Below are 12,697 nucleotides of genomic sequence, written 5' to 3' on the forward strand. Positions count from 1 at the left end.
TCCTGTCGGGCAGCCTTAGGGGCAGGCTCAGGCTTGGGTGCTTTACAGGAACATTGTTGTAGGGATTCGTGAATTGGTGGTCCTCAAGGTTCCTTTCAGCTTTTAGAGTCCATGATTCTGGAACTTAAGTTAAAGTGAGTGATTGAGACCTTGGCACAGCTGCACCCTCGGGTCCAGGAGAAGAATCAGGCCAGTGATGGAAATGATGGTTTGGGGGCCTTTGGGTCTAGAACGTGTTTAACTGGAGTTGCATTGTGTCTAGCAGATGGCTTTTCTTCTCACTTTCTGTATTCATACATCCATTAGAGGAGGGGGCAATCCAGCAGTGCATGGAGGGGCGGGAAGCTCTACCCCGGCGTGACTCACATGGATGTCCTCTTGCTGCAGCGGCAGTGGTGAGACTGTAGCTGCTGTCTTGGTCCTGACCTGAATCAGGCCCCCGAGGACCTGGGGCCCCAGCCTCCCAGAAACCAGCAGCCCCACCTCCGTGCCTGTTGCTTGGGGTTGGAGGTGGAGCATCTTGGCTTCACTTTTCAAATCTATACAGCTTGTCGAACTCCAGTTACTAACTTCAGTTGATGGAGCCTTGATACAGATTAGATTTTGGTTCCTCGCGGGGCTCATCTTCCCTCCTCCCATAGCGGCAGGTTGGCCAGGGCCTGGTGATCGGCTTTCCGGGAGGAGAGGAGCGCCAAGAGCCGAGGACGCCCTTTGTCCCTGGGCCCCCTGACACCGCCCGCGCCCCGAGCCAGGCCAGCTGGGCTTTGGAACCAAACGTAAGGTGGGCTTCACTGCTCAGGCTTTACCACGTGTGGCACAACATACAGTCCAAAAAATTGCCTTTAAGAAAATGGATTGAAGGAATATGAAAAAAAATTGTTAAGGTGACTTCAGAATGGAAATATTTGAAGTCGTGGTTTCTAGTAGGGAAAGTTTCTAGACCAAATATATAAATTTGGGTGTTGTCTGTTGCCGAAACTCCCAAGCAGATCTGTAAGTAGGTTTGTTTTTTTCATTTAAAAGAGCAGTTTTCTATTTTGTTCACCAAATTGCACAACTTTTCTAAATGCAGGGGCAGGAGGGAGAAATCGTTCAAAGAGAAGCCAGAGAGAGAGAGACGAAATCTCTAAAAGGCACGTGACTCATTGGTGAAAAGGGTAAGGTCCTGTTGGGACAAGGAAAAAGCCACTCCCAGAGGAGAATCAGAATCTAGGCATGGAATGGTACAGAACTTGTTCGAAGTGCAAAGGATGCAGGAGTGCCCTGTGAAGCTGTAATCTTAGTGTCCCTTGAAATTTGAAATATTCCCTTTTCAGCATTTGCTGAACCATAACTGTTCCACCCAATACTCTGAGTTTGTTAAGGCATCAGACAGCACAGTGTGTCTGAGCTTGCTTAGAGTGATTTGGAAGGTATGTTTTCATGTCTTTCTTTTTTGTTCAGAGACCACCTTTCAGTTTGCATTTGCACCACGGACTGTTGTTATCCGTGCGCATCTGCTCCCAAAAGGGCAGTGAGTGGTACACAGTCAGAGCTGCGTCTGGGTCACAGCCCTCTGCAGTGAGCTGTGACTTGTGCTCCACTTTTAACTTGGCTGTGTCAGCAGACATCCCCGCGTTAAGCACAATATGCATTTGTTCAGTCTTTCACTGTTTTTTTTAACTGATACTGAGAAGAGCTGTCCCATTTCTGAATTATTTTCTTTGCCTCATAGGTGAAATAATTTGCTCGGTAGTAGATGAGGGCAAAAAAGGACAGTGAGGACTGATGGATTGTTAAACTTTTTGCACTGCCGGGCCTATCTGATGTTTATATCATTATAAACATACTATAATAATCTAATCTTGCAGAACTTGTTTGTATGAAGAGATAGAAATAAATGAAATACACTCAAAAAACAAAATCAGAAGCTTGGGAATGTGGCCCATAATCATCTGATTCATGTAGAATTCTAGAGTTTGAAAGCAGCTATTCTGGGTCTTAGAATAGTAACCAAGCTGAGCATATTCATGTGTTTTAGTAAAACTGGCTGGTGTAATTTCAGCAGGATCTCTAGCTACGTACACAGCGCCCACTCATCGTGGTACTGTCCCCTGACACTGCTGTTAGGCTAGAAAGAGTAGTGAAAAATGTTGTCTGCTGAGAACCACCTTCCACCACCATCTTTCTATGAAGATGCTTGGAAGTAACTGGCAGAGCGGAAATTACGCTGATGAGAAGTTGGAAGGTTTGGATCAGTTCTGGCTTTGCTGTTTACTGGCAGTGTGACTTGCGTGAGTCGCCCTTCTAAGACTTACCTTGTGTGTAAAATGACGCCGTGGCTTACGTGCCTACTGGAGATTCCTTTCAGCTCTGAAATTCTGTGTCCATCTCTAGCTCTGGCCCCTCGCTCAGGCTCCCGGCCTGTTTTTCAGGGGATCTCAGGAGAGCTGCACCTGGGTGTCCTCCCATCCTCAACACTGTGTTAACCTTAACACTGACTGCTTTCCTGACTCCCGAAGGGCGTCTCCCTCCCCCCCGAACTCTTCACTCCCCACAAAGGCATTTTGTGCTACTGCACATAGCTTCTTCATTCATTCATTTTATTTTACTTTTAAATTTCTGGTGGTTGCTAATGAGACCATTGCCCTGGAATTTCAAGTTAGAAATGTTAGAATATTTGCTGCTTCTTATGCATAATTAGACTGGTAGTGAGCACTGCTCACTCTTCCTTAGCAAAAAGTGTCCCTCAGTTTTACTACTTCTCTCCCACGTTAAGTACTGAGTCCAAGCCTTTCTCTGTCTTCTTTTCAGTTATTCTGATGTCTTTATCCATCCATTCATCCACATACTTTTTATCCCTCTTATGTGTCAGGTCCTCTGTTAAGTATTGAGGAAAATGTGAGCCACAAATGGCCAGCTTAAGGATCTCAAAGTCTGGTGGGGAGACAAAGATTCAAATAACCGGTTTTATAATTTTTCACAAAATGATATTTGAGGTCTCAGTTAGGGACATAGATAGTAGACCCTGACATGAAGGGAATTAAGTGAAAAACATAGGGGGAATTAGGTTAAAAACTAAGGATTTGACAAGAATAAAAAATTACTTGCTAGGGAATGAGGGAGACAGAAACTGTTACATGCATTCCCAGTTTTGTGTGATGCTGAGGCAATTCAAGGTAGAACACAGAGAATCATAGAACTTGAAAATCTTTCTGGAAAGTATAAGAAATTAGTTTGTTCATTTAACAGATACTTACTGAGTAAACTGACTTGGGTTATTTGGTGACCACGGTAAGTCTCTGTCCTCCCAGAGCCCATGGTCTGGGGGGCGAGTGAGCAGACTGCCGCTGACTGGAACAGACCGGCAGCTGCGGGACGTGTGAGCCCTGCCATGGTCGTGGGGAAGTACACTGTGGGGTCTCCTGCCTGGTGGGGGGCAGAGGGGGTGTCACAGCCAGCCTGGAGGAGAAAATGGCACAGCTCAGACTTGACGGGTAGGTCTCACCCATTCAGCCCGTTTCACAGGGAAGGAAACTGAAGCTTAGAGAAGTTGTGATTCACAAGTAACAAACTAGTGGCACGCAGGTCCCGGGCTCCTGACTCTTGGTTCCCTGGGCACCTTGTCGTTTCTTGTGTTGTGCAGTGGTTCCAGATTTCCTGAGTGTCGTGTGTGAGTGTTAATCTTTCAAAGAACAAAGCGGGTTTTGAGTAAATAATTACTGATTAGTTCAACCTGTTCACAAGGCTGACACCTGTCTTAAATAGAGGAACTACACTTACACTTTTAATCATCAGTAATTTGCAGGTGTTCATTTTGGAGTTACTTGATTTCTGGTAAGTTATATTTATTTTTCAAATTATAGTGAGTATTAAAACCTAAGAATTCCATGATGAGTCTAGTAAATAGTAAATCTCAAGATAATTCAAAATGTTAAAACTTTTAAATACGTTGGACCTATTAACACTCAGAACGATTTATTTTAAAAATACTTGTAACAAAGCATAATTTACTAACAGTGCCTTAAGACTGCAGCATACAAATGAATTCAGTACTTTCTACCATAACAATTCCTACACAAATGAGCCTGATAAAATCAATTGATCCGTAATACATTTTCAATGAAAGCGTTTTAAAAATAAATGACTCAAGAGCAGCCTTGGAATTGACTCTTTCCACATCTGGATGGATTGGTTGATTATCTCACTGAGCTTGTATTTTTTACTGTGTTTAGATGGTGAATGCCATACGCTGTATTTTAGCTTTTATTACCAGGGAAATGTTAAGTAGGCTTATGTGGTTGTTTTGTTATGATCCTTTAGATTTAAATGTAAATGTTTTAATTTTGAATCACTATTTTTCATCTAAATGCTATTTAACATTTACACTGCCTAAAACATAATAGTTACGCCAGAAGCTATATCTTTGATGGTACTTCCTTGTAACCAGGAGGAAAATCGTAATCTTAAGTACATAGGTCTTTTCAGAACAGCTGAGGTTAAAAAACTTTTTTTTTTACTCTGCTTTTTATTCTTACTTGCCTTTTTTCCATCTGGGAGTCAAGCTTTCACAGTCCCTGCTAACTCCTGTTTATTCTTAGCTTCATTTTCTAATAATAACGCTGCATAAACACAATTGTTCAGAGTGTCACTAACGTGTGATGCAGCTAGATGTAACGAGACGTGATGCAGCTCACTGGTGATTCATTGGCGGAAGACAACAGTCGCTTACAAGGTGAACCCTTGGGTTTTTGTGTTGCATTTGTTGTGTTCCTAGCGGGGCTGATCCTGTCTCATTTGTCCCCGTTAAAGGTTCCTCAGTGGTGTGCTGAATATTGCCTTTCCATCCACTACCAGCACGGGGGCGTGGTATGCACACAGGTCCACAAGCAGACCGCCGTCCAGCTCGCCCTCCGGGTGGCAGACGAGATGGATGTTAACATTGGTCATGAAGTTGGCTACGTGATCCCTTTTGAGAACTGCTGTACCACTGAAACGATCCTGAGGTTGGTTTGGGGGGTTCATCTGCTGTGCTCTTGGCTTGTGTTCTGCGGTGGAAGAGCGCGTTCTTGCCTTCTGTGCTTTAAGCATCTGTAACGTGTAAGGATAAACGGGCTCTGTCACCAGATGTTTCCCCAACACGGGCACCATCAGGGATTCCATGTCTTAACTTTTTCCATGGCCCTCCCTAATCATCAGGAAAAAGTCACAACTTGTTAGGTCGGGCCCAGAGGCCTCCCAGCTGTGCTTCTGGAGCTCCACTGCACGGTGGTTGACACGCGTGGTCCTCTGTGTGCCATGTGCCTGGACACACGCTGCTCCCTCCGCTGAGAACGTCTGTGCCTCTTCCAGGCCTGGCTGATTGCTCTGCGAGACGCTGTGTGGAGGTCACCTGCCCCAGGAGAGCGTCCCTGACCTTTCTGTGGTGTAAATTACAGAATACTCCGCTGGACTTTTATAAAAACTTGCTATCTGCCTTCATCGTGGCAATTTAGGTCAGTGATTTTCAAACTCTACTTTTCAGATTCTCAGTAGCCTTCACAGTAGCTACCAAAAGTTATGAGAAAAAAATCCTTTTATCTGTTTTTAGCTTCATTGTGGAATTTCCTTTACACAGTGGGTTCCAAGAGCTTAACAGAAGGAAAAAGAAAAGAAGTAGGAAAAAAAAACACTGCTCTGGGCCAGTTTTTCAAGCAGCTTTCTAGCATCGCCCTCATGGAAAGCTGGAGTATCTTATGGCATCTCAAGGAACTGGTCAGAGCTGCTTGCAGCCAAAGATGACTACCCCAGGGGCTTCAGCTGCCCCAGGCGCAGCCTGAGCGTTCCCAGATCTGAGGAGACACGTGCTTCTGCCGCGGTGTGTCTGCAGGCCTCAGACCCCCTGGTGGGGCACAGTGGGCCACAGACACCACCGCAGACATTGATTAGAGTTGGTGTGACAGGGGTGCCGTGGCGTCGTGTGGTGTCATGTAGCATGTAGCGTAGGGTGTTTTTTGCTCTCATATTCCCAGTGTCTGATATGCTTGTCCCTGGAGGATGTTCAGCAAATTTGATAATGAAGGAAAGACTGGTGCCCGGTCCCACGCAGCTGCCGCAGACGCCGGTGCACTTCTTTCCACTCAGAAAGCCCGTCTGACTCATTCGGCTTGTACTGAGCTGCTTTCCCTCAAATGTTGTTCTCCAGGAATAGAAGACTGAGGTCTTCAGGCTGGTGTTAAGCCGTAGGGATTATTTCTGTCAACCGCACTGTGACTTGAACTTCTTGAAGATGTGTAACCGTCTGCTGTTTCAGCCAGGATGTCCCCAAGTCACCGGATTAGTGTATATTTTTAAATTATTTATTATGCACATGGTCTGTGAGTGATACAAATAAACGTAAAATCCCTCCCTGCTTCTTGGGAACTCACAAACTAGTCGGAAGAGTTGGACAGGACCAGACGTGCAGCCCTGAAAGGGTGAAGGATCTCTCCACTTGGCAGATTCATTCTTTATCCTTTGAATGTTGAAGTCGCCTCTAACGTGGTCATGGTTTCAATTAAAGTGTGGGTCTGACTAGGTTCCAAAGATAATATATGTGTTTTTATATCTTTAATGCATCTAGACTTGGGAAGCCTTATGAAAAGAACACTTGGATATAGTCACTTTTAAAATGAAATCTTATGACATTTTTATCTTATTAAAATTGATCAAGCATGCATATATATATACTTTTTTGAGAAAGTCACAGAGATAAATAATTGTGGAGAAATCCAATAATGTTGTCAAAGTAGGTCAAAGACACGTCTCACCTTTTAAACACCTATTGTGTGTTGGGACTTGGCTTTTCATGTGATTGCTCTATGGTGAAAACTCCCTAAGCCCCCAGTCCTAACAGCTGAAGGAAGAACTACAGTCCTGCTGAATTTATTTAGCTCTGCTCTGCACGGAGCTTTCCTTCCTTCATGTAGAAAGCAGCCTTCAGGTGTGGAGACGGTGAGCCGGGCGAGGGCCTGCGTTGGCCGCTGCAGGTTCTGTCTCCTCCTGCCTCCGCGGGCTGCCCGGTCCTCTGGCTGGCCTCTGTCTGCACTTTACAGTTGCGTTGTTGCGGGGACGCTACGCTCCCCACCCTGCCGTCCCCCAGCCAGTGCACAGTCAGCAGATACTCGGATTTGTTGCTCGCTGGGTTTGAGTAGCAGCACAGGGGTCAAAACTAGTGAAGAGCCCTGCGTGACAAAAGAAAGTCATCCTGTGTTTTCTTCCTGGCGTTCTGTGCTCCGAAGAGGAGATGGCGTGGCTGTGAAATGAGTGTCTCTGCCACTCACCCGCCTGGAGCCTTGCACCAGTCACCTGGCCTCTCCAAGCTTCCCTCCTCGTCTGCAGGACAGGGCGGTTGACAGACCTGCTCGCAGGGTTGCTGCGGGGACTCAGTGAGCTGCTGTGTGTGACTGGTGCACGTAAACACCACGTCCGTGTTAGCAGCTTGGGTAACTGGAAAGGTACGCTTGAGCCAATTTCCTTTTCTTGGAGACACATGCTAGCCGTAATTTTTGACAAGGTTGGATTGAACAGCTGTTATTAAATAAGAGGGTGTGAGGGTGACTCTTGATTATAGAAGACTGTTCTGTATTTGATGTAATCCTTTTCATTTTCTTTATAACTCCTTGGTATCTGGTCTATTGGGTGCATAATAGGGACTTAGTAAATATAATCTCTATGCCACTCTCATTTTTCTGGATGCTGTGTAGACCAACTTAGTTCTTCTTTAAGCTTTTTTCTGGCCTTTTAAAAAACAGTGGATACTTGAATATTATATACCTAAAGTAATCTTTCTGAGCTAGATATCACAATATCTTATAGAAGTGACACATAAATTTCAAATATGGATCCTCTAGAACACAAATTTTTTAATTACTCCAATTTTTATTTAAGGTCAAATTCAATCCATATAATTTTAGAAAATATTAATAAACTTTCCTATATTTTATTACATTCTTAGCATTCAGAAATTTGGTCTTAAGAATTTAAAATATAAATTACATTTCCTGAAACCTTGGCAACGTGTCTTTTTTTTTTAACATAGTCATCAGGAATAGCATTTCTTAAGCACTGAACACATGGTCTTATTAATACAGAGGTAAGAAATAGAGGTCTGTGTTATGTAGAAAAGTAATGGCTTGTATAGCAAGTTTTAGGATAGATCCTTAGCCATCCCTTAGTATCACGTAACCGCCTGGAAGGCCAGGCCTTGCTTGCTGAGTCCCGTAGAATTTAGGTGAGTCACATCTTCCCACTTTTTAATTAAGCCAAGGTCTACTTACATAACACACATACTTCCTCCACCTGGCAGGGAGGGAGCATGTCTTCCTCTCAGATCAGTGCTTAGATGAGTTTTGCTGAGAAGGGAATAGAAATTTAATTTCTAACATTAGGGAAGTAGCATAGATTAAAATAACTTGTTTTCAGATAAGAGTCAGTAGTAACTTACATCGTTACATCATACTGATTAACCTCAGTAACAGGTGACCTGAAAGCTAGATTTTGGATGCATCTCTGTTTCTTGCATGGAGTGTAATACTGTAGTATTCGATATTTTTTCTCTTAAGTTTGAGGAAAGGAATAATTAGCAGTGTATCACTGCTCATTTGGCCGACACAGAATGAGAACAAGTATGAGGAGAAAGGCAGGGAGCAAATGTTTTGATCTTCTAAAGGTGCAGAGGGAGAACATGGACTTTATCACCAATCTGTGGTGGGGAAGGAAGCAGTCTTTATAGTTTGTCAATGACATGAGACGTAATAGATATTCAGGCTTAAATCTTGACTCTCTCCCTGGCTTTATGACCTTAAGCAGGGTACTTAACCTTTCTAAACCTCAGTTTCCTCATTTATAAATAATGGGATAGTAATGTCTACCTTGAAGACTATTCTAAAGTTAATGAGAACTGTTGTACCAGCACAGTGCCTGGCACACACTAGGAGCTTAATAAATGTTTTCTCCTTTCCTTTTCTTTCTTCCTTGAAAGGGGTTAATTGAAGACTGTATCAGGGTCCCCAAGACCACCCCAGGCTTGATGATTTGCTAGGAATGCTCACAGGATTCAGTATATAGTTCATCCACAGATCAAATTTGCTGCAGTGAAAGGTTACAAAGCAAAATCAGCAAAGGGAAGTGGTGCCCGAGGTGAGGTCCGAAGGCAATCAGGCACTAGCTTCCGAGGCCCCTCCCAGTGGACTCACATAGGACATGCTTAAGTTCTTCCAGTGATGAGTTGTGACGAGTGTGAAATGTTGTCCTACCAGGAGAATCACTGGAGACAATGCCCAGGGTATTTACTGGGAGCTGGTCACATAGGCCCCCTCTGCCTACTACCGTGTTCTAGAATTCCAGCCTCCCATGCAGAAAGTAGGTTAGTCCGTATTGTTAGACCATATTGCAGACAGTAAGCATCGGTTCTGGGAATGGTGAGAACCCTCCCAAATCTAAGCTCCCAGATACCAGCCAAAGACCAAGGCCTTTCTATGAATAGCAGTTTCAGACCTGCCATAGACAGGGACAAATAAAATGAATACCTTAAGTGGGTAAAAAACTAGTACGATTGGTTTCCTCAAGGCATAATGTAAGTAAATATGTAAATAGTGTCAGAAGGAAGATGTTTGTATGGTGCTGGGTAACCAATAAGTATTTATTTTTACTATTGTCTGTAAAAACATCCCGAGAACTACTAGAAAATTTCATTGACATCACTAATGACCCCTTCCTCCTCCAGGGATGCTGGCCAGTTTGCATGCTGCACTCAGATAGGTGGTTGTTTGGGGGATGCTTTTGCGTGGTTATTACTTGGGTGACATTTCAAGCTTGTTGATGCTAACTCCTTGCTGTTATCGTCCCCCACGATGAGCCACTCACAGACCTCCCAGTGGACGCGTGGGCCGTGAGCCTGAGCCAGGGCAGCCATTCCTTTCCTTGAAGAGCGTGTGCTCTGATTCAGAATTCTTCCATTGGTAAAAGAGGGGGAAACACTTACCTGACAAAGGTATTTTGCCAAATTACTTTTTTGTTTAAGAAGCTCCAGGCAAGTGTTAAATGGAGCCCTTGTTAGTATCTGTAAGAAACATGTAAGGCAGAGGTCTGTAACCTCGGGTTCAGCGATGGTCCTTAGAGGGTCTGTGAACATACGAAAACCGTGCTTAAAATTTCTTGATGTGTATTTTTCTGTTTTGAAGGTCCGTAGAGTTTACCACTTTAAAGGAATCTTGGCCCCGATAAAGATTTAAACTCCTTATTTAGACGAAAGGACATAGGAAAGGCATCTTTGTTATTTATGTTCGGAGTGTGTTACACGGTTTTTCATGAGAGTGCTCTAACTTGGACGTTTCTTGTTTGCAGGTATTGTACTGATGATATGTTGCAGAGAGAAATGATGTCCAGTCCTTTCTTGGGTAGCTATGGGGTCATCATCCTAGACGACATTCACGAAAGGAGCATTGCAACTGACGTGTTACTTGGACTTCTAAAAGATGTTTTACTGGCAAGACCAGAACTGAAGCTCATAATTAACTCCTCACCTCACCTGATCAGCAAGCTCAGCTCTTACTATGGAAACGTGCCTCTCATAGAAGTGAAGCATAAGCACCCTGTGGAGGTTGTGTACCTTAGCGGGGCTCAGAAGGAGTCTTTCGAGTCTATTTTACGCCTTATCTTTGAAATTCACAACTCGGGTGAGAAGGGGGACGTTGTAGTCTTTCTGGCCTGTGAACAAGTAAGTAAGTAATATTCTAACCTAAGAGAGTAATGAAATTACTTATTGGGAACCTTCTAACCTTGTTGGGACGCTTTTAATAACTAACACACAGGTTTCAGTTTGCTAATTAGCTGTTTAAATATTTGGTCCCATCACACCTCATTTTTCTCTACCTTAGAAGAAGCTTTGTTACAGAGTAAATAAAACCTGCGCTGAAGGGAGAATGAGGAAGTGTTTCTAAAAGCACGTGCTGTTCTGAAACAGAGGCCAGGGGAGACATCTGAGGAGTTTCTAGAAATGAGCCAGAGCTGACTTCCTTCCAGCGGACTCCGGCGGACTCCTGGGCTGCCCCAGGTCCTGCTGTGAACTGTCTCAGCAGAGGAGCTGCACCCTGACTCGTCTCACACTCAGGCTGCCTCCCTTATGGCTGGAGCGTGTTGCTGGAGATGAGGAACATAACCTCAGCACGTGGCGGGGAGTCAGGACATGAAAAGTGCCCACGATGTTCCTGCAATAGTCAGTGGAATATTAGGCAAGGAAATGTAATTTATAGCACACCCAGAAGGCCGTCTCCCTACCCTGGGCCTCCTTGTCTTTAAAAGATGACACAAATCTTAACTTGGATACTTGAAAGTGTCTTTTCAAAAGAACAACTGGAGATGGACAGCTGAGCGTCTGTTACTGCTTTTACACAGTCAAGGTGCCATTTGCAGTTGCTTTTTTTTTTTTTTTTTTTTTAAATACAGTTACCCTGATCCTGCTGCTCTCTCCACTGTGCTGTTGGCCAAATCTAAAAGCCTCCAGAATCTTGAGAGTTAGACCTTTTAGAGACTAATTGCCTGGCCTCTTTTCCCTCTCCGTTATCTCACTCAGTAAAAGCACTAGTTTTTAGACCATGACCCAAATATGTAGGGATTCCAGCGATTAAACAGAAACCAAAAAGAAATTGTTTGATATTGGCTGAGCTACCAGCTGAACAAACACAAGCATCTCAGCTCTCTATCAGGCCTTTTCTTAAGTATTCACACGTCTTCAAAGAATACTTTCAGAAGCATTTATTCTGCTTTATATTCGAAGCATAAAGGGTGACTTATCCTTTAGCCTTGGGAACTTCAGACCATTTTCTCACAGCTTATATTTTATCTGTTTCCATTAAGAAAGTAATTTAGAATCTCAAATGCATGATAGCTACAGCATATTTATCAATTTTTCATGTATAGATTATACACAGTTTCTTGAATAGTAAATCTTCTACCTACTACACTAACTTATTCTATTACTGTTTCCTAATCCTGAACGATTCAAGATATTCAAGAAAGTCCTGAGGGAAGTAATAAAGCGATTAAAGAGACAGGAGAAGGATTTATGAAAACAGTTAGAGGTTCTCAGTGTAACTGGGTGAAGCCTGAGGAAGGGACGGATGGCAGAATTAGAAGTGAAACATTTGAAAGTTAGAATTGCCAAGTGAGAGAGAAGGCAGACATTTCTGGGAGGGGAAAAAGTATAATTAAGACTGATAGGATGGGTAGTTATTTTTCAAGTCAGAGTGAACAAACATTCCAAAATAGTTTTTTGAAAAAATAAAGCTCATAACAGAATTGGAGGTAGCAGATGACCTTAAAGTATTTGATTTTCACAAGTTTAATACAAGCTATAATTAAAGGCATGGTGACTTTTTTTTAACATTTTTTATTGATTTTTTTAACATTTTTTATTGATTTATAATCATTTTACAATGTTGTGTCAAATTCCAGTGTAGAGCACAATTTTTCAGTTATACATGAACATATATATATTCATTGTCACATTTTTTCTCTGTGAGCTACCTTAAGATCTTGTATATATTTCCCTGTGCTATACAGTATAATCTTGTTTATCTATTCTACAATTTTGAAATCCCAGTCTGTCTCTTCCCACCCCCACCCCCTCGGCAAGATGAAGAAGCAGAGGAACCACTCCCAATTAAAAGAACAAGAGAAATCCCCTGAAAGAACGATC

At 43.2% G+C, this 12,697-nt stretch overlaps 1 protein-coding gene across 2 annotated transcripts in view; it reads left to right on the top strand.

Annotated features, from left to right (window-relative positions):
• The window catches only part of DHX32 (DEAH-box helicase 32 (putative)), a 50,060-nt gene that overhangs the window by 18,368 nt on the left and 18,995 nt on the right, over window positions 1–12,697 (top strand). Inside the window, exons 3-4 of one of the 2 annotated variants that reach the window (XM_032490671.1) lie at window positions 4,792–4,985; window positions 10,345–10,717. In XM_032490671.1, coding sequence (XP_032346562.1) covers window positions 4,792–4,985; window positions 10,345–10,717 — 567 coding nt within the window. The remainder of the gene's footprint in view (window positions 1–4,791; window positions 4,986–10,344; window positions 10,718–12,697) is intronic. The other variant, XM_014562601.2, reaches the window with a different exon arrangement.

The sequence above is a fragment of the Camelus ferus genome, chromosome 11 (genome assembly GCF_009834535.1).
Source record: "Camelus ferus isolate YT-003-E chromosome 11, BCGSAC_Cfer_1.0, whole genome shotgun sequence".
NCBI lineage: Eukaryota > Metazoa > Chordata > Mammalia > Artiodactyla > Camelidae > Camelus > Camelus ferus.